Source organism: Schistocerca serialis, chromosome 2 (assembly GCF_023864345.2).
Source record: "Schistocerca serialis cubense isolate TAMUIC-IGC-003099 chromosome 2, iqSchSeri2.2, whole genome shotgun sequence".
NCBI classification, from domain to species: Eukaryota; Metazoa; Arthropoda; class Insecta; order Orthoptera; family Acrididae; genus Schistocerca; species Schistocerca serialis.
The window spans coordinates 983,732,018-983,755,362 of NC_064639.1; the positions used below are offsets into that span (position 1 = coordinate 983,732,018).

A 23,345-nucleotide genomic window follows, 5' to 3' on the forward strand; every position below is an offset into this window, starting at 1 on the left:
TGGGGTTCGGGGTAGGGCATCCGGGTATGCTCTGCAACTAACACTGGCAAATCGGTAATAAAAACGCCGACCCCGCTTAGGCGCGGAACAAGGCGCAGAGAAAGAACAGAAAGAAAATTGCTATTCTCGGTGAATGCGAAGAGGAGTTACAGGATCTGTTGAGTGGAATGGTCTAATGTGTACAGAATATGGACTGAGAGTAAATCGAAGAAAGACGAAACCACTGAGAAGTAGCAGAACTGAGAACTGCGAGATACTTTACATCAGAATTAGGGATCATGAATTAGATAAAGTTAATGAATTCTGCTATCTAGGCAGCAAAATAACCCGTGACGGACAAGCAAAGAGGATTTATAAAGCAGACTAGCAAAGAGGGCATCCCTAGCCTAGGCAAATTTGCTGCTATCTAATGTGAGCCTTAATTTGAGGAAGAAATTTCTGAGAAAGTTCATTTAGAGCACAGCGTTGTATGGCAGTGAATCGTGGACAGTAGGAAAACTGGAATAAAAGAGAAACAAAGCGTTTGAGATGTGGTGTTACAGAAGGATGTAGAAAATCAAGTGGATTTATAAGATAAGGTTCAAAAATTGTTCAAATGGCTCTGAGCACTATGGGACTCAACATCTGAGGTCATCAGTCCCTTAGAACTACTTAAACCTAACTAACCTAAGGACATTACACACATCCATGCGCGAGGCAGGATTCGAACCTGCTACCGTAGCGGTCACGCGGTTCCAGACTGAAGGGCCTAGAACCGCTCGGCCACACCTGCCGGCTATAAGATAAGGAATTGTTTTATTTTGCTTTATTTTAGGGCACAAAAAATACTAAGGCCATATGCGCCCATGTCAGAACCGTAGAACACGAAGACGAAAAACGAATTAAAAGCGATTGCACGTTAGGCCCAATCGACGGAAGGAAAGACACCTAAAAACAGAGACTTAGGGAAAGGTCCATAAAATACGGCATAGGGCCAACGGAGGTCCTGGACTAAAGATTAAATGTCCTTCGCCGTATTGCTATGACGGATAAAAAGTAAACCGCGGTCGACAGCCCGAGCGTCATTCGCTAAAGCAGCCAGTACAGATGTATGGTACATGAAATTTCCCTTCATTGGAAGTCTTAAGGTCGATACAGCGCTAGATCAACACCTCAGTGCTACGATCATTAACATACTGGCAATCTGAAATATTTGCAGTGATGTTTTAGTGCAGTAAAGTAAGTCATAGAACATTCGTTGGAAACCTGTTCATTCGAGGATGTACCATCATTTGTTAAATCCACACTGGCGGAAACATCTAATGTGCTGATTAATGATGATTGTTCAGCACCTGATATATAATGCGTTCAAATTTGTTTTAAGGCTTTTTGTATCATCCCACTGTCCTCAGAGAGTCATCCTGGATACCATATTACTCAAAAATGATAAAGGTGAGGTCAGCAGTTATCTGATTATATCGGCAAGTGTTGTAATCTCTTTCACTGAGTCTGCTAAGTAGATTAAGAACCTATGATTTATGTGTGTACTAATAATGGATTTCTTTCTGAAAGTGAGAGAAGTATTATTACAAACTTATATGAGATCGAAGTTTCTAATGATGACAGTGTTACGTACCAATTTATTCCCAAACTGTCACATAACATATTTTACAATGTAATATGCATATCCAGATAATCAGTATATTTGATCCTTAATGCCGCATCATAACTGCAGACAATATTCACTACTACCAATGATTGCACAGCTCCTTATTTGTTCTTCCACTTTTCCATTTATTATGGTGAGGGGGACTTGTCAATTTCTGCAGCCGGCCGCGGTGGTCTAGCGGTTCTAGGCGCGCAGTCTGGAACCGCGCGACTGCTACGGTCGCAGGTTCGAATCCTGCCTCGGGCATGGATGTGTGTGATGTCCTTAGGTTAGTTAGGTTTAAGTAGTTCTAAGTTCTAGGGGACTGATGACCACAGATGTTAAGTCCCATAGTGCTCAGAGCCATTTTTTTGTCAATTTCTGCAGCCTTGGGAGCTCTTCCTATCTGGCTCTGGACATTGATCAGAGAGTCACAAAAGTGTTTGGAGCTGAGAGCATCCCTCCCAAGCTATTAGATGTGAAAGAATCCGCTGTTTCCCATTTATGCACAGCAGGCACTTCGGGGACCAGCCTGTGAACTGTAAAATTACTTTGTTTGAAATGCTAGGAGAAATCCTTTTAGGAAAGATAAAATTTAAAAGCCAAGTGTAGCCCTCAGGACAGGAGAGCGTGGACCACAACATGAAAGTACATCCGTTTAAAATCCTAGTAATACAAAATACAATTAGTCCACAGTAACTGCAGGCGTCCTACTGTAAGACTTTTGGTTGGATGACGCTGAGACTTGTCATGGAGTGGGAGAGCTTTTCTGCCTTCCTCTTCACATCAGACTATCACTGGTTAACCACGATAAAATCCGAAAGAGTAGGACATTGTTAAGCTTAGTTATGATATTATTATTGATTAGAACTCGCAAGGCCTGCTGTAATTGGCGGTGAGATTCCTATATTGGCAGATCCAGTCATGTTTCAAGTAATTAGGTGAGAATATGCTTGCTGCCAAGACATCAGTGTGTACATACATGCTGCTGGGGAGCTGAAGAGTAGACTCTGGCGGGCGGGGTGGCCGAGCGGTTCTAGGCGCTAGAGTCTGGAACCGCGCCACCGCTACGGTCGCAGGTTCGAATCCTGCCTCGGGCATGGATGTGTGCGCCGTCCTTAGGTTAGTTAGGTTTAAGTAGTTCTAAGTTCTAGGGGACTGACGACCTCAGAAGCTAAGTCCCATAGTGCTCAGAGCTATTTGAACCAAGTTGACTCTTGCTGCTGAGGCGTCGCACAGAAGCACGTCCCCATATTAGAACTGAGTATGGAGGTCGAGTTAGACTCAAAATATCCAGCCGTTATTCCTGCCGTCTTCCACATTCACATTGTATTAGAGAGATAGAAATGAGCCATCAATGCAGTCAGTAAACAGAGGGAGTCTGAAAGCTGGTTGATCGACATCCGATTTATTTGCTTCCATTATGCACTTTGGTGGTTCTAATGGTGTTCGCACTTATTTTTCTGAGTTATTTGTTTAAAACAGTAATAATTTTCGCAGCCATATCTGTTGCAAAGTTTCATTTTATGCTTTCATGTGTCCACCTGCCTGTCCCAAAGCTGTATTTCGCGATCACAAAATTTTTATCCACTCATGAAATGTTTAGATGCTTAATTCATTTATTTGATGTCTTATTGTAATAAACCAAACTGTTACAGTGACTACTGACTTCTTTTGCAATTAGATGAGTCCCTTCTTAATATATAAGTCTACATCTACATCGAAACTCCGCAAGCCACCGTACGGTGCTTGGCGGAGAGTACTCTGTTCAACTACTTGTCATTTCCTTCCCTGTTCCGTTCGCAAATAGAGCGAGAGAAAACCTACTGTCTATGTGATTCCGTATCAGCCCTAACTTCTCGTGCCTTATCTTCGTGGTCCTTAGGCGCAATGAATGTTGGTAGCAGTAGAGTCGTTAGGCACTCTGCTTCATATGCCGGTTCTATAAAGTTTCTCGATAGTGTTTCTCGGAAAGAAAGTCGCCTTCCCTCCAAGGTTCCCATATGAGTTCCGTAATCATCTCCGTAATACATGCATGTCGTTCAAACCTGACGGTAACAAATCTGGCAGCCTGCCTTTGAATTGCTTTGATCATGTATGGTGTGGTACCTGTACTTCCGTGCTTAACTAGGCCACCCCTAGTAGTTTTCTATTGAGAAAATGTTTCCATTGCGTGACATTGTTTTTTCTCAAATTTGTATGATTCTTATGAGGAACTCCCATTCCTTGTAGGTCACCGGGGATCGGGCATACAGCATCTTAGGGTTATACTAAACAGCTCAGCCATACCTCACAATATCCTATGTAAAAAAATTTCGGTTTACTTTCCATTGTCTTCATCAGGAGTAACTGTCTGATTTGACTGCCGCTGTGGTGACTATTCTTAGCTTATAGAGGGCTTGTGACAGGTCGGTGAATATCACCATTACGTCATACTGCCAGAATATGCACCCATGTTTGCACTGGTGTTCTCAAAGGTCTCGTAAGAATGTAAGCAATTCAGTACATTTCCCTGTTCCGTTGCGGCGTTGACAGCTCGCTTCCACACACTACTAAGATGACAGGCACTGTTCCAGTTGAAGTTGCTTTTGCTCATTCGAATTTCTACTGTTCCTGTAATAACATAATGCCGGCATGAAGAAACGTACGACAAGATATTGGCTTCATTAAACATTGATCTGTGTTTATTTGTGAGGCTGTATTTAGCAAGTCCTGATTTCCCGAATTCTTGATTTTTGAACGGAGCTCAGCATCTCCCTATCTCCTTATGTTGCCGGGAAATACGAGGTACATTCACGTTATAACAACTCCAAAGTTTTTGTCTCAGGACTCGAAGCAGATAGAAAAATGCGGTTTGTTTTAAAATACGCGTGCAATCATTGTAAATGCGTGGCAGTCGTGGTAGTACTGTACGGCACACAGAGCTCTAGGGACAGCGGCGAGTGACGGCTGTCTTTGACACTTAAAATGGCGACGTTTTCATTACGAAACAGAGTGCAGTCATTCGTTTTCTACATTTGCGTGATGTGACACTGACTGAATTTTGTCGTCAGCTGAGTGAGGTATGTGAGAATGGTCTCACCGATGTGTCTAATGTGCGTTCGTGGGTATGACTGTTCAAAGAAGGTAGAACGCAGTGTGACATCAAACGACAACAATCTCAGCTTCGCAGCGGCTGGTATGACGACATGATCGAGCCAGAGCGGAAAGATGTTTTAGAGGATCGCCGAAATAGTATGAAATACGCCGCCACCGAAGTTGGCTTTTCCGTGGGACCTGTGCACACAATCCTGCATGAAGACCTGGTAATGCGAAAAGTGTCCTCCAGTGCATCGTGCGAACGTGATGCCGCAGTTTCTTCGCGACAACATTTCTGAAGTGATTTCTGATGCCTGCTACTCACTTTTGGCTGTTTCCGACGATGAAAAGCACTCTCCGTGGTCACTCATCCACTAGCCGAGCCGCTATTGCATTAGCGATTTTCCATTGGTCAACCCAGACACCTAAAGCTCTTGCAGTGGCTGCGGGATGATGGCGTCGACGTTTTGAAAAATTTGTATGGCTGAAGGGGTATTACGCCGAGAAGTGACAGAAGTTTCACGTTTTTAGTGTTATTAGTTTGTGAGCAAAAAGTCAGAGGTGCCACGAATTGATTTTTATGAGTACTAGATGAAAGTGGAATTATACGTACCTGCAGTATCTTGCAGCGGTTGGTAGTACAGGGGTCGTCGATGCACGGCCTGTACATGCCCAGCGTGACGCAGTTCAGCAGGATCACCAGCATGCTGACGCGTTCGAACCACGTGAGAAAACGTTAAGGAAAATCCAGAAACTGACAGGTGTACCACATTAATCACTAATAAAATAAACACACATCAAGAGAATGCTGAAGCTTATGCAAACATGAATCTTCAACAAAGAAATACACATTAACACACTCTCAATTATAGTGGGAGTTTCACTTATAATTATAGAGAATACATAAAGCATGAAAATGAGAGAGATGGAAAAATGTAATTACATTGTTTGTTAATTCAAAATTAATCGCCATAACTGTTAGCACATTTATCCCACTATGAAACAAGACGGTCAATGCCCTCACGAAAAAATGTTCGCGGTTGCCGACTGAACCATGACTGTCCCCAGCAGTACGCCTCTTCGTCCGAAGCAAATCGACAGCCACGAATGTCTTTCTTTAGGGCTCCAAAATATAGCAATCGCAAGGGGAGAGATCGGGACTATATGGAAGACGTCTAAAGGTTTCCCAGCGAAACGATGTAGTGTTGTGGAAACAAGCTTCATAACATGTGGGCCCGCTGACGTGATTCCCGTATTTTTCGAGCCATGAAGATTTGAGTGGCTGTCGATTTACTTCGGACGAAGAGGTGAACGCTTGGGTGCAATCATGGTTCCATAGACAACCGCAAATATTTTTCCTTTTACTTTACTTTTACTTTTGAAAGAGTAAAGAGTTTTTTTACTTTTATCCATCTTCAGCTCTTTCATTTGACTGCCCCTTGCATAGATACAGAGTGAGTCACATAAGATTTGACTCCCCTTTTCCTTGATTCAATATATCGTTACGAAGTTTATCTGACTCCCCTTTTCCTTGATTCAATATATCGTTACGAAGTTTATCTCAAATAACGGTAGGCAGCGAGGCACATAACTTTGTCACATGTTCTGTTTAATACTCTTGAATCAACCGAGATATTGAAACAAGTATGTTTTATTCTTTTAAATGGAATGATGAACTCTTTAACAGCTTCCAAAAGCTTTCGAAAAGGCAAGGAGATTATATAAAGTTTGTTAACGTTAACGGTGAAACTTCTCGCAAAATATAAGTTGAACTTGTACTAAAACTGAAAGGCAAAGCACCCGGAATCGGCTACTTCTGTTTATGCAGTGCCAAACGAGGCTCTCGTGCCGTCGATGTATGTAGCCTATCGATTGTATATTTGTTTCCACAAAGACTGTTCAGTTAACACGAGGATGCACAACTTATTTGAAATAGTATTCCTAAGCGTCTTTTGTTTCGCTAAAGTTGGCAAATAGTTCCATTCACAAGAATAGCATCTGAGCCTCTATCTCTGGTGTATATATAGGATCAAGAGGAAATACATTTTATCCTATGATCTTAGGTATATCTTCTGGCTGCACGGCGGAGACTGCCACGAGAGTTCAACTTGACGGGGCTGAAGCAGGTCAACACTAAGACGCCATTTGGATCCCCGGGATAGATTTACTAATTGAGCTTACTGCTAGTGTAAACGCTGTTCATTGTTGTATGAATGCACTACAGCCACACCATTTAGTCTCTCTATTACATGCCGTTTCTCTTTTTGTTACTGCTGCTTAGTTGCACAGTGTGAACAGATACCTAGTAAGCCTTTCTTTTAAAAAAAATGTGGTCTGCCGGTGTGGCCGAGCGGTTCTAGGCGCTTCAGTCTGAAACCGCGCAACCGCTACGGTCACAGGTTCGAATCCTGTCTCGGGCGTGGATGTGTGTGATGTCCTTAGGTTAGTTAGGTTTAAGTAGTTCTAAGTTCTAGGGGACTGATGACCTCAGATGTTAAATCCCATAGTGCTCAGAGCCATTTGAACCATTTTTTAAAAATGTGCCAACGTTGTACCCCTGTCTGAATGCATCCAAATTCCTTGCATGTCCGATACCCACAATGTTGTCTGAAATTCTGAAAGCATTTTTACACTCTTTCTCATTCATTTACTTTGTAGCAGATGCAAGTGGCATATTCGGTTGCTCGTGGTCAATCGTGTTGATGCAATAAAGGGAAGTTTTTCAGGAAAGATAATGTTAATGGCAGAAACAGTGTCATAAACCTTCAATAGACCTGCTGTGAGGAAAAAGTCTATCTATTAATCTTTCTTTCTCTCATTAAGTAATTGTGGAGCGTTATTTGCTTGTTCTGAAACACATAAATTCTCGATGTTTACTATCAAATATAATAAAATTTGTCTTAACGATGATACTGAGCAAAGTTTCTAATGGGCATAACTATAAATAAAACGAATCATACGCAACCTGTACATGAATCTTAATTGGTGACAACAGTTTCCGAGAAAATGATGCGTAGAATTCACGAAAGCCGCATCAAACGCAATAGTCTTGGAATCGCCTACGATGGAGGCTAGCCCGCGATGCGCTACTTCACATAATGCCGTGTTTCTGCGTTCCGATGGACATTCTATACTCAGTAATACTTTTTCTTGGAAAGCAATGTGGATAGCACACCACTCTTCCAGTGCTTAAAGTTAGTTTTTCTACACATGAGGCGCTACATCTCCGTCAAGTAGCCTTTGAGTCGGCCGCACGAGGTTGTGTACACCTTGTTTCCATTATTCCCATCCAGGAAAAATTCTTAGAAATACTGTGGCAGTCAGGTACGCTAGCAGCCATGGTATGGTGTAGCACAGTTTAAAGTTAAAAATCGGCGTTAAATTTTTCCTATTCCTCCTCAAAATCTTACGAAACCAGAAAACTTGTTTCGCAAGCTATTTTGAACTTGGAAATTGCTTGAGGAGAACATATGTATTAACCGTTTTATATAATAACATTATTACCACAAACAATCATTGTGCTTTATTGTTGTTTTGTTTGCAAATGCTTAGCTAGTTTCGAGTGGTGAACAACTCATTTCAGATGCTTGCATATGTGTGTCGAAAAGATTCGTGCTAACAGACAATCCACTGCGTCAAAATAAGTAGTAACATTTTATTCTCGAGGAATGTGTTTGAAAAAAAAAAACAGTGATGAGAGAAAGAAACGTTACGAGAAATAGCTTGACGTGTATTGGCGCAATTGTATAGACACACGACTACTCTCCAGCAGTTAGAGACTTAAAACTCCAAACAATTCATAGATATACACTAAAATGATAAAATCCATGGGACAGCGATGTGCACATATACAGATGACGTTGGTATCGCTACACAACGTATAAACGGGCAGTACATTGCTGGACCTCTCGTTGGTACTCAGATGATTCATATGAAAAGGTTCCCTCGTGATTATGGCCACACGACGGGAATGAACAGACATTGAACATGGAATTGTAGTTAGAAGCCGGCCAGTGTGTCCGAGCGGTTCTAGGTGCTTCAATCTGGAACCGTGCGACCGCTATGGTCGCAGGTTCGAATCCTGCTTCGGCATGGATGTGTGTAATGTCCTTAGGTTAGTTGGGTTTAAGCAGTTCTAAGTTCTAGGGGACTGATGACCACAGATGTTAAGTCCGATAGTGCTCAGAGCCATTTGAACCATTTTGAACCATTTCATTTGGCCACCGAAGTCTTTCGCCATGAATACCATCGCACATTTATAACCAAGATGCCAGTTCGTGCACAAAATCCTGCACCGGCAAGACTTTCGCATCACGGTGCAATATTTAAGCGGGGAATCTCCAACGGCTTGTTTAGCGCATGCCAAAGAAGATCAGGTACGGTGTCAGGAGTTTTCCCATGACTTTTGTCACCTCAGTGTAGTGATCCCATTGAATATAGTCAACACATATTTCTCTAACGTGTCTTGGGCAAGACACATGAACGAGTGGCACGAAATAATAGCTAGACTGAATCTGACGAAGCGATGTGCAAATAAAATCTGTAAAACATGCAGTAGTTGTTAGTAGACAGTCTTTGAAATAATATTAAGTTCGTTAAACAGTAACGTAAATCTGACCAATGTAAATATGAAGAAAGAAAAGCACTTCGAATGAAACTGTTCCTTCTAACATCAAAGATAAGAGCTTGAGACATAATCTGGTATGCTAGATTAACGATAGGTATGCTTTTAGGACGTATATTAATGGCGACGAGTTTTGTCGAGAGCATTCTTCTCAGTAGCGCACAGTAAGCTCTTCCTTTGCAAAAGGCAAGTGGAGGTATGATAATTGATTGAATCCTCATCTGACGACAGGTGTTGTTGATATATGTGGTGTGTGTACTGTAAGACCTTCGGTACACACACCATCAGATTATTTTACTTGTCGCTCTAACGAAGTAGGCGAGTGTCAGCAATATGTCTCGTGGTCTTATCGTGGCGTGTTTTTCTTCTGCCGTTAGGTCAGACGATAGAAATGTCACTTGCACGCTTAGAGTAGCAGATTGACGGTGACTAACTTTAAACAGAACTTGATTAATTTTCACACACATTTATTAAAATGATAACAAGCATAAAAATTACTTAACTTGGTTCTGGATGCTATTTACAATTGACAATCTGAAGTTCCTTTGGTATTGGTACGTTAATATTATTCTCACACACATCTCTGAGACTTGACAAAAGTTTCTATACATTTGTCTTCATGGCTATGTACAGGAATATGGTAATCTTATTAGGCGCAGACGGAAACTTGACTATAGACTGGTACAGACAAATGTAGAACTCGTACAGACTGTGCAGACAAATGCAGACTGACTAATCGGAGGTCTGTACACTCGTTATAATACCTCGCGCGTTCATGTACCACTGCGCGAGTGTGATCAGCGAGGAGAAAAGGTTCTACGTTAGCAGCAATCTCATTGGCTGCGTTACATATTAATACGCGGATCGGCGGAAGCAGAATTTGGTCTGTCTCTATGGCGGCGCCATCTCGTAGTGCGGAGACGGACGAGCGCTGCGCCTGCGCTGTTGTTCTTAGCGGGGCGCGCTCTAGTGGGAATGTTGTGTACGCGCTGACTACGCGGAACTATGTACACAACAATATACCTCGATGGGGACAACTGAAAATGTGTGCCCTGACCGGGACTCGAACCCGGGATATCCTGAGTGGATGGGCAAATATCTACTAGGTACATCACGTATGTAGGTTGTGGACAGTTGGGAGTGTGGATCTCACGGGAAGTGTGCAATTGATAAATCCCTGCAGTCGCGCTATTCATCTGTGTCCTCGGTGGTTCAGATGGACAGAGCGTCTGCCATGTGAGCAGGAGATCCCGGGTTCGAGTCCTGGTAGGAGCACACATTTTCAGCTGTCCCCACCGAGGTATATCAACAACACCTGTCGGCAGCTGAGGGTTCAATTAATTATCATTTATTCTAGAGAAGCTGCACGGTCATCAGTGGTATCTGTTCTTTCGAGAACAGTTACTATCTTCATACAAATGGGGGTATGTTTGGGCCGTTTGACTAGACCTGGCAGACGGCGATTTACACAGCGGCGGCTCGGCAGCAGACGTGGGAGCAGAGACAGCGGCAGCCGCGGCTGTATCGGGCGCAGCCACCTGTTGCCGCACACCTCCGCCTCCGTGTCGCCAAACAGCGGCTTCCGGCCGGTCGCTGCCGGAATCACGGCCAGCGGCGTCACACACCTCGGCCGTGGGCGGAGCACACAGCTGCCGCGCTCAGAAAAAGGAAGTAAAAGCGGGCGCGACTCTTCCGAGAGCTCCAACGCTCAGCTGCAGGTTTTTCCCTCATGTACTAGTCGCCTGCCTGGCTGAAGCGAACTAGGGAGTAACTGGTAATAGAGATATTGCAATCTCTGTAAACCTTTCATATCTACACTACTGACCATTAAAATTGCTACACCACGAAGATGACATGCTAAAGACGCCAAATTTAGCCGACAGGAATAAGATGATGTGATATGCAAATGATTAGCTTTTCAGAGCATTCACACAACGTTGGCGCCGGTGGCGACACCTACAACGTGCTGACATGAGGAAAGTTTCCAACCGATTTCTTACACGCAAACAGCAGTTGACCGGCGTTGCCTGGTGAAACGTTGTTGTGATGCCTCGTGCAAGGAGGAAAAATGCGTACCATCACGTTTCCGACTTTGATAAAGGTCGGATTGTACTGTATCGCGATTGCGCATTATCGTATCGCGACATTGCTGCTCGCGTTGTTCGTGATCCGATGACTGTTAGCAGAATATGGAATCCGTGGGTTCAGGAGGGTAATACGGAACGCCGTGCTGGATCCCAGGGACCTCGTATTACTAGCAGTCGAGATGACAAGCACCTTATCGGCATGGCTGTAACGGATCGTGCAGCCACGTCTCGATACCTGAGTCAATAGATGGGGATGTTTGCAAGACAACAACCATCTGCACGAGCAGTTCGACGACGTTTGCAGCAGTATGGACTATCAGCTCGGAGACCATGGCTGCGGTTACCCTTGACGCTGCATTACAGTCAGGAGCGCCTGCGTTGGTGTACTCAACGACGATCCTGGATACACGAATGGCAAAACGTCATTCTTTCGGATAAATCCAGTTTCTTCTTACAGCATCATGATGGTCGCATCCGTGTTTGGCGACATCGCGGTGAACGCACACTGGAAGCATGTATTCGTCATCGTCATACTGGCGTATCACCCGGCGTGATGGTATGGGGTGCCACTGGTTACTCGTCTCGGTCACCTCTTGTTTGCATTGACGGCACTTTGAACAGTGGACGTTACATTTCAGATGTGTTACGACCCGTGGCTCTACCCTTCATTCGATCCCTGCGAAACCCTACATTTCAGCAGGATAATGCACGACCGCATGTTGCAGGTCCTGTACGGGATACAGAAAATGTCCGAATGCTGCCCTGGCCAGCACATTCTGCAGATCTCTCACCAATTGAAAACGTCTGATCAATGGTGGCCGAGCAACTAACTCGTCATAATACGCCAGTCAGTACTCTTGATGAAATGTGGTATCGTGTTGAAGCTGCATGAGCAGGGTACCATCCAAGCTCTGTTTGACTCAATGCCCTGGCGTATGAAGGCCCTTATTACGGTCAGAGATGATTGTTCTGGGTACTGATTTCTCAGGATCTATGCACCCGAATTGCGTGAAAATGTAATCACATGTCAGTTCTAGTATAATATATTTGTCCAATGAATACCCGTTTATCATCTGCGTTCTTCTTGGTGTAGCAATTTTAATGGCCATTAGTGTACCTTAAATACTGTTAGACAACGCATGAACAAACATAGGGCTTACCTTAAACTTTTTATGGACGCAAAACGCCCAATAAAAACGCGTTATCAAAGACTAAAATTTAACACCGCACGGACAGGCAATATAGGCCCAATGGTACTGGCCGGCCGCGGTGTCATCCTCCACCCACAGGAATTGCTGGATGCGGATTTGGAGAGGCATATGGTCAGCTAACCGCTATCCCGGCTGTTTTGTCATTTCTCAGTGAAGTAGGTCCTCAGTTTGTCTCACAAGGGCTGAGTGCACCCCACTTGCCAACAGCGCTCGGCAGACCGGATGGGCACCCATCCGTGCGAAAACCCAGTCCGACAGCGTTTAACTTCGGTGATCTGACCGTAACCCGTATTACCTCTGGGCCTAGGCCGTTGGCCGTTATCAAAGACGGCATCATGTAATTAATTCTGCTAATGATGTGACACCATCATACAACTGAAACTTCCGGGCAGATTAAAACTGTGTGCCGGACCGAGACTCGAACTCGGGACCTTTGCCTTTCGCGGGCAAGTGCTCTACCAACTGCGCTACCCAAGCACGACTCGGTGCGCCACACAGTTTTAATCTGCCAGGAAGTTTCATATCAGCCCACACTCCGCTGCAGAGTGAAAATCTCATTCTGGCATCATATAACTGTTATTCAAGCAATACTAAGGATGTTCAGCACAGTTGTTTGTGATTATTGCCACAACTTGTCCCGGGACAACGTTATCCCATTTTCAAGCGCTCAAAAAATGATTTTGTGCCGTTAGGCCTCGTCACTATGTAAAAACAAGCACCACACGTGCTCCAACTCCAACTGTAAAACATAAAATATCACAAGCCGGTGCATCTCAAGGTACAATTGCAAACCGAAATTATACCTCGGGAACAGTGAATGCGCCGGCATGTGATATATTTTTGTTTTATGGTTTGAGTTGACAGTGCACGTGTGCTGCTTGTTTTTAATTTGTGACGAGGCCTAAAGGCATAAAAAAATTACAAGCGCTTGAAAATGGTGTAATGTTGTCCCAAAAGATATTGTGGCAATAATCACACGATTGACAACTGTACTCAAAATACTCAACATTAATTCTGCTACTATCTACAGATCCGTTTGGTGCTTCGATATGAATTCGAAACTGTAGTATAATCTCTTTACCTGTGTAGCTAAGAAACGGTCTCCTTCGCATCCCACCAGGGGTTATACGCACTCTTCACTGCGCCGTAAGACCACAGTGAACGCAACTGCACTGCAACAGAGCGGCACGTCACGACGCGACCCAATACAATTTTCCGTGAAGTGCATTCGTAGTTGCGAATACTGACTACCATCATGTGTGTAACAGAATGACGACAGTGAGAATTTGCACCGGACTGGGACAATAACATGGATTTCCCGCTTATCTCGAGCGGTCGCCTCACCATTAGGCTATCCGAACATGACTCATGGTCAGATCCAAACTTTGGACAATAACCTGGATTTCCTGCTTATCTCGAGCGGTCGCCTTACTATTAGGCTATCTGAACATGACTCATGGTCAGATCCAAACTTCAGACAATAACCTGGATTTCCCGCTTATGGTGAGCGGTCGCCTTACCATTAGGCTATCCAAACACGACACATGGACAGATCCAAACTTCCATATGCTGTCAACCATGTGTCTACAACCTGAGTCGTACGTACATTATGTATATTCCCGTCAGGAGAAACATTTTACTTGAAAGTCTCTTGGCAAGTGTCGGCGGATAAATACTACATTGCTATGTCTGTATTATTCAGAGTTATGATGCAAAGTCCCTTCGGTCATGCATGCATGTAGTTCGGAATAATACAGGTACTACAATATTGCAAATATTGTTTGTATGAAACCGTGTGAGACAGAACACAGTACGTGGCAGTTGAAGGGAGCGGCCTAGCACTATGAGCCAAAGTTCACTCACTGGCCAACTACGACGCACCACGCAGCATCGCGTAGTTCTGTTGTCGCTAGTGGGGTACATCAAGTGTCGCAACACTGCACATCATTCATATCGTAGCTCTAATGGCGTGCGAAACCAAAGTTTGTTTACCAAAATGGCATCAGACGAGGAAAATTTAATCGTATGTCTAAGTGGATATCCAAAGTTATATGACCTTCAAAATCAACTTTATATGAATTGCACCAGGAAAAGCAATGTTGTCTGAAACTCTTCGGGCTGTGTTATGTCTGTAACTGTATATTTTCTGATTGTGTACCATCAAATAGGCAATTGTTGGAAAAGCTTCGTCTCCAACAAATACGTGAGGTGAACTATCGTGCTTGGTAATTCTTTTGGGCCTTGTATATGCAAAGTATTATTTCCGATTTTGTTGCTAAACCTGACCGTCAAAAGATCCCCGCATCGTTATTCTTTCCACTGTCACCAACGTTTACGTATATAAATTTATAGTCTTTTTTCTCACATAAGAAAGAAATTATTATCAAGCCACGTCACTTTCCTCGGAGGTTGCCGGACCATTTAAATACAAAATTTGCTACGTTTTTTCGCGCCACTGCAGTTCAGATGTGCTGTACTTAATAGCGGCGCGTCCTACCACGCCGCTCTGCTACAGTGTGGTCTTATCTTTAATGGACGTGTGCGTTTTTACCACTGGTAACTGCAGGATGGCCATTCAAGGACAAATACCGTCTGTTATGTGGCACGTGGATGCTACACGCATTTGCCAAATATGAATATAGCTCCCAGTGGGAGAGTGATTCTTTATTCTGAAAGCTTACATGCCCGAGAAGCACGTCATTACCATTTTGTGGAACATGACGTTTTACTTCTACAGAGTTCAACGGGGAAGTAGGATTGGAAAGCCGTAGTTATCAGCTGTTCTTGGACTTATTTGATAAGCATCTCAGTGTGCAGACTGTTCGAAAAGTTATTCCAACCTTCCAGACTATCCACCGTGCCGTAGGTTCTTTAAACGATGTGTTTTACTGTGTTTAGATTTGAGTTAACTCCTGGTTTACGTAAAGGAATTTTGGTTTATGCCACAGTTATTGCTGGTGGATTTTTCTAGTTCTTCTCTATTGTGTTTGATATGTGTTGGTAATTTGTGAATATTATGTGTTCACGTTTTGTATAATTTATCTTGCATTCACAATTAGTCTAAATTCAATTTTACTTCCTGCTGGTTTAGTTCAATCCACGTGAGTGTTGTTGCTTAAATTTGTGTTACACATTCTTTTGCGCTCATTGACGCATATTCTCTTGGACAAGATTTGTACTCCACCTAATTCCATGTGCGACTGTTTGTTCCTAATCTTCGGCTATTTAATGAGATGACCGCTACATAAGCTGTTAAGAAGTCGACGCTCGTGCAGTCATAACACCTGCTCCCTTCACCGCCACCGTCTACCATCGTGGAACTAGTGTAAATGGTCTGAAGATGGTCAAATTCTGACCAAATTCGATAACCATTGCAAACAAATATTTTATTGCGGTCAAGACTACTTTTAAAATATTTCACATTGGTTTGAGGTCTGGTGTGTTTACAGGTGTTAACCCTAGCAATACCAGTACAATTTCCATAACATGCATTACGAAGGGTGGTTTTTTTTTGGGGGGGGGGGGGGGTTGTACTTAAAGCTCACTCTCAAAATTTAAAAAAATTCTTTAAATGTTGTTGAATTATATTAACAACATACTTTTTAAATAGGTACTGATATGTATGTATGGTACAGAACCTGAAGATACATTTTGACACATACCTAGCAATATCAATGCTCTTTCAATAGCTTGTACTATCGACGTTACGACTACCACAAAAAATTTAAAAATGCGAATTTCATTCATTGTTGTCGACTTTTACTCTCAACATACTTTTTAAAGTGATATTGATATGTAAATAAAGCTTTGAATATGGAATTATTCAATAACACATTCAATGGATGAAGCGACATCTACGATTTAGGCTTAATTTTTTTGGTTATGTTTAACAGAAAAACAATAAGTATTTTTTCAAAATTTTAAAATATAAAGTAAGTTAGTAGAATACAATATTTTTACAAGGTGGATATAAAGTCCTCCTCCCAGCTTAGTACTGTTAGGGTTAACTAATGACTTAATTAATTCTTCTTGATACATTTATGATTCTGGGACATTAGTTAATTGAAATATTTTTCTACCTGTTCTAGTAGTACCTGGTGGTGGTGGTTGTTGGGATGTTTAAGGGGGACTAAACAGCGAAGGTCATCAGTCCCCCAAGTAGTACCTGAATGAATACTATACCTAACTGCATTTTTTGAGATAGAACCACCTGAGCGACATGAAGCTCTAGGCCAGGTATTACCAGCCTGGGGATAATTATCACCTGAGTGGTAAAATGATATTTCTGTGGGGTAAAAACAGAATGGGTTCGATGAACATGCAATGACCGACCTAAAATTTGTTAAAAATAAACTCTGTTATCACAGTTTCGGCAGACTAATACATAACACATCATCATCAGCCATTTGATAAGATCCCCCTCTAGATACTTCCATGTGTTGCGATCTACAGCGATAAGAATCACTGATTCTCCTGCATATCTTATACAGTCGTCTACCTAGCTGCCGCAAATTTGTCTTCTCAGTTTTTTTTCTTATTTCTTAAAATCCAGAAAAGAACTTCTGTAGCCCACGAGGGTACTATCCAACTGACATGCACTCTGTTTTCATCACTATCATAATTATGTTTTAGATTCTAATCTGTTCCCAAATCCATTTATTTGTCAATGGACACAAAACACGATAACTTCTTGTTCGCAATGCTGGCAATTTGGACAGTAGGCATCACATTTCTTACGCTGTACCCTATCTTTGAAGTTTCCGTGACTTTATCTATCAGTAAGATAATGCAAGACCACATGCTGTTCTGAACTACTTCGACAGAGAGCGTTTTCGACTGTTCAATAACCAGCTGATTCTCCAGATCTGTCATTTATTGGAATCATCTTATCATGGCTTGGCGAGAGACTCGTTCGGCTTCAGTCATGAGACAGACGATTTTACTGTGGCAAAGAGTTGGTACAGCATGAACTGAAGTTGTGATATATGCTATCGAAGCTCAGTTCGACACGATACCCGCCACGCATAGTGCTGATGTCGCTGCCGGTGTCGATAGCTTTGTATATTACAACAAATTTCAGAGCTGGTACTCTTACAAATCACCTTAATATTTGTATACTTATTATTAGTCCCATACAGTGGAAGTTTATTTGCTCTTCTTCCTGGTGTTAAAGTTCACCAGTCAGTACTGTATTTGACTATTCTAATCTTAAAATCGATTTGATTTAATTGTAATTTACAGAGCACCAGCAAAGCGCCCCTTTGACTGTATAAATGACTACATGATGCAAAATATTTGTTGTCTAATAATGTGTGCGATACGTGTTATTTCTTTCGAATGCTATAAGAGGCAGACTATGTATCCACGGCTTTCCGGGCGAGAAGGAGCGCCGGTCCCCGGCACGATTCCGCCCGGCGGATTTGTGTCGAGGTCCGGTGAGCCGGCCAGTCTGTGGATGGTTTTTAGGCGGTATTCCATCTGCCTCGGCAAATGCTGGCTGGTTCCCCTTATTCCGCCTCAGCGACACTATGTCGGCGAATTCTGCGCAAACAAGTTATCCACGTACGCGTACACCACCATTACTCTGCCACGCAAACATAGGGGTTACACTCGTCTGGTGTGAGACGTTCCCTCGGTTCGGTGTGGGGCGGCGGAGGGGTGAAGTGGACTGCGGTAGTCGTCGTGGGGTTGCGGACCACTGCGGCTGCGGCGGGGAAGGGGCCTCTCCGTCGTTTCTAGGTCCCCGATCAACATAACATAACATAACATGTAGATACTCATGTTATGAACATGGTGCTTAGTTTTATGCAGGTGGGTGGCTACTGCTGATATACTCGTGTCAGTATTTTGCAACGATGACTTATTGAACTAGTTTTGATCATATATGCATCTGTCAGCCCTGTCCTTGAGCCTCGAGGGGTAGCCGAGCGCTCTAAGGCGTCTTGTCACGATCCGCGCAGCGTCCCCTGTCGGAGGTTCGAGTCTTCCCTCGGGCATGGGTGAGTGTGTCGTCCTTAGCGTAAGTTAGTTTAAGTTAGATTAAGTAGTGTGTAAGCTTAGGGACCGATGACCTCAGCAGTTTGGTCCCATAAGAACTTACCACAAATTTTCAAATTCCTGGCCTTGAAATTATGATGCTGTTCTGAGATTTCACCTTGCACACCGATGAATTATTTTCGTCATGGCTTGCTTTCGCAATTATCTCAATAATCCTGAGGCGCCTTCTTTCGATATAGATCTTTCCACCCTCTGTCAAATTCTTCTCTCAGTACCGTATCTCCCATCTCATCCTCACTTCCTTAATATAATAGATATTTTTTTTACTAAGGAAGGAGCTCTGAATTGAAAATACTGCAGGAATTGTTTGTTTCATGACAACGCTGGTGAATCTAGTGGCATGGAGCGTTCCAAGGAAATATCTGGTGGTACTGGAAGTTGTCGGTATGCTCATTATCTTGAGGTTATTGTTTATTGTGACGTAGCGGTTGGGAGCAGGGGGTAGGGAGTGGAGTAGCAGCCGCGGCAGAGGCTGCAGCGCGGTCACGGAACGGCGGCAGTGGGGGGCTGTTAGCGGTAACGAACGCCACTCGGCTGTGTTCGCTTCATTAGGGCGCCGCGGGGAGCACGAGGCAGCCACCTGGCCGCCAGTCCTCAGGCGCGGCCGTAAGCTCTGCCGCTTCCGACACAGGTGCCGCTGCTCGGCTACCTGCTGCGTGCCAGCACGAGCTGAGACACAGTACACGCAGTGACTGACTCCCATTCAAGTCTGAGAAGACTGGAGCAGCTCTTCCACCTATATCTTGCGTTAGTAGTCAGTTTTTCCGGAACCAATCTCGCAACATATACAAATCAGTAATGAAACAACTACACTAATGGCCATTAAAATTGCTACAAGAAGAAGAATTGCAGATGATAAACGGGTATTCATTGGACAAATATATTATACTAGAACTGACATGTGATTACATTTTCACGCAATTTGGATGCATAGATCCTGAGAAATCAGTACCCAGAACAACCACCTCTGGCCGTAATAATGGCCTTGATACGCCTGGTCATTGAGTCAAACAGAGCTTGGATGGCGTGTACAGGTACAGCTGCCCATGCAGCTTCAGCACTATACCACAGTTCATCAAGAGTAGTGATTGGCGTACTGTGACGAGCCAGTTGCTCGGCCACCATTGACCAGACGTTTTCAGTTGGTGAGAGATCTGGAGAATGTGCTGGCCATGGCAGCAGTCGAACATTTTCTGTACCCAGAAAGGCCTGTACAGGACCTGCAACATGCGGTCGTGCATTATCCTGCTGAAATGTAGGGCTTCACAGGGATCGAATGAAGGGTAGAGCCCGGGTCGTAACACATCTGAAATGTAGCGTCCACTGTTCAAAGTGACGTCAATGCGAACAAGAGGTGACCGAGACGTGTAACCAATGGCACCCCATACCATCACGCCGGGTGATACGTCAGTATGGCGATGACGAATACACGCTTCCAATGTGCGTTCACCGCGATGTCGCCAAACACGGATGCGACCATCATGATGCTGCAAACAGAACCTGGATTCATCTGAAAGAATGACGTTTTGCCATTCGTGTACTCAGGTTCGTCGTTGAGTACACCATCGCAGGCGCTCCTGTCTGTGATGCAGCGTCAAGGGTAACCGCAGCCATGGTATCCCAACTGATAGTCCATGCTGCTGCAAACGTCGTCGAACTGTTCGTGCAGATGTTGTTGTCTTGCAAACGTCCCCATCTGTTGACTCAGGGATCGAGACGTGGCTGCACGTTCCGTTACAGCCATTCGGATAAGATGCCTGTCATCTCGACTGCTAGTGATACGAGGTCGTTGGGATCCAGCACGGCGTTCCGTATTACTCTCCTGAACCCACCGATTCCATATGCTGCTAACAGTCATTGGATCTCTACCAACGCGAGCAGCAATATCGCGATTCGATAAACGGCAATCGCGATAAGCTACAATCCGACGTTTATCCTTACACGAGGCATCACAACAACGTTTCATCAGGCAACACCGTCAACTGCTGTTTGTGTATGAAACTTTCCTCATATCAGCACGTTGTAGGTGTCACGACCGGCGCCAACCTTGTCTGAAAAGCTAATCATTTTCATATCGCAGCATCTTCTTCCTGTCGGTTAAATTTCGCGTCTGTAGCACGTCATCTTGGTGGTGTAGCAATTTTAATAGCAGTAGTGTATTTGGGCGGAATACTCACATCGATGAAAATCATACGCCACAGCACTGGTGACTGATAGTAATTAACTAATGCGGTAGGACGAGGAATTCCGCCTTATGCAAGGCACCTTTCTCAATTTAGTTTTACCCAGACATGTTTCTACACTTTTTGTGCTATCTTCAGTGGGTTATTTTTTATTTTCTTACTGTAAAGTTGTTGTTACATATTAACATGTAATGAAATTTGGTATATAATATTTACATTTGTGAATGAATAATTGTTGTAAAATGTTATACATCATTTGTTCATACTTCACAGTTGAGATATGTATTACCGACCTGACGCACTGTGTGTTGTTTATAGCATTATGTCTAAGGTTCGAGATATAGCGTAATTGGATAAAAGAGTGGATGTATGCAATAGTTTACATACCTTTATTGAAAGTTATGTTGGTAGCTAGTCTGCTATACAATCTACAACTTCCCATCCGCAAACAGCAGACTATAATTTTAATTTTTCTATTTATTATGCATTTACAGACGGAAATGAGTGTATATTAAATTTTTTGTGTGTAACTTAAGGCTTTGAGGTTGCAGTGCTTTCTCATATGTTGTTGGCGAGGTGGACAGGCTGATTTCGTGGCCTATGGTCGCTTGACACTGAACTTCCTCCGATTTTTCAAAACATAGGTGGAGTTTTCGCCGCCATTACGTGTTGTTGCGGATTTGTAGAATTCATTTGTTTCGTGGCCTGTTAGGCTGGGTGAGGCGCGCGAGTTTGATGTATATTTGACGTCTGTGGTGTTTGGTTTGTGTGAGTGTGCGTGCGTGTGTATGTGTGTGTGTGTGTGTGTGTGTGTGTGTGTGTGTGTGTGTGTGTGTGTCTGTATGTATGTATGTTCAGGACTGGGGCAGAAAGACAGAGAGGGAGGGAGAGAGAGAGAGAGAGAGAGAGAGAGAGAGAGAGAGAGAGAGAGAGAGAGAGACAATTTTTTTTTTCTCATGAGTAGTTTTGGTGTGCGTGTTATTTGTATAGTTCTTCTATTGTGGCGAAGAGGGTTTTATTCCACAGTGTTGTGTATTCATTTAGTACTTTCTTTCCTCGGCCTACTGACTGTTGGATGTGATAGTTTTCTTCTACAGTTAATTTTTGGTATAAGCTGCTTCTAGTTTTCAGGATGCGTAAGTCAAGTTCAGTGTTTGTCGGATGGTGATTGTGTGCTACCAGGTGTTCTAAAAATGGTTAAAATGGCTCTGAGCACTAAGGGACTTAACATCTGAGGTCATCAGTCACTTATAACTTAGAACTACTTAATCCTAACTAACCTAAGGACATCACACACATCCATACCCGAGGCAGGATTGGAACCTGCGACCATAGCGGTCGCACGGTTCCAGACTGAAGTGCCTAAAATCGCTCTGCCACAACGGCCAGCGCCCAGGTGGTCTACAAATGTTGAGTGTGAGCTATTGCTTTTCAGTGCTCTGAGATGTTCTCTATACCTGGTTCTGAAATTCCTGCATGTTTGGCCGACATGTACAAATTGACAGCAGTTACAAACACCTTAGATGATTAGAACGCATAGGAACCCACTAGAAGATGTAAAAGAGAGCCACCATCAGCGCCAGATTCTTGGAAGCTGCAAGAGGAGGTCAAGAGTAACTGGCCACCGGCCTGCAGCTTTTCCTGTGGTCAACCGCAGTGTGATTTCAGGCTACTGTATAGAATCACAGATGCATCTCCCATGGAGAAAACGCTTGGCAAAAACATTTTAAGACCAACAAATGGAGTGAGGAGACTCTCCAATTTACCAGGCAGAAACCATTGTACTCAGCCGGCCGAGTGGCCGAGCGGTTCTAGGCGCTACAATCTGGAGCCGCGCGACCGCTACGGTCGCAGGTTCGAATCCTGCCTCGGGCATGGATGTGTGTGATGTCCTTAGGTTGGCTAGGTTTAAGTAGTTCTATGTTCTAGGGAACTGATGACCTCAGACCTTAAGTCCCATAGTGCTCAGATCCATTTGAACCATTGTACTCAACATATAGAAAGCTAGCTGTTTCCAGAACAGCACAGAAAACGAAAGATAAACATCTAACTGATGTATAGGGGACGATCGATCCTGGGCCACTGTAAGCACGAGGGTTGCCGAACGCTTCGACGTTGCAAAATTGAATGCTTACTTGGTGTAAAACCTACCATTACTGGCTGGCCTAAATAGATTTTAAGTTAGAATGAGGTATTGAACTGAGAACAGACAGAGCATCTTATTGGCCAGAGAAAGAGACATGGAGAGAGGTAAGTGACTTTTTTCGGAAGAGTATCGTAGGATGCAAGTCACTGGTCAATCTGTCAGAGGAAAGGGACGAGTGTGTTATAAGGAGCAGTTCGATCACTCGCCACTCGAAAGATCTGGAGCGGAGCCAATCTGAATTCAGTGAGCGACAACAAATGTGGCAGTGAAACGTGTTCACATTTGATTAAAAGTCGGATCAAGATCATGATCCAGAGTGTCTGCTCCTAGAC

General features: G+C 43.7%; 1 protein-coding gene across 1 annotated transcript in view; it reads right to left on the reverse strand.

Annotated features, from left to right (window-relative positions):
- Positions 1–5,418, reverse strand: part of LOC126456574 (voltage-dependent T-type calcium channel subunit alpha-1G) — a 795,987-nt gene extending 790,569 nt beyond the window's left edge. The window contains exon 1 of the mRNA XM_050092321.1: positions 5,319–5,418. Within this exon, the coding sequence (XP_049948278.1) occupies positions 5,319–5,411 (93 nt within the window). The 5' untranslated portion in view covers positions 5,412–5,418. The remainder of the gene's footprint in view (positions 1–5,318) is intronic.
- Positions 5,419–23,345: the final 17,927 nt, after the last annotated feature.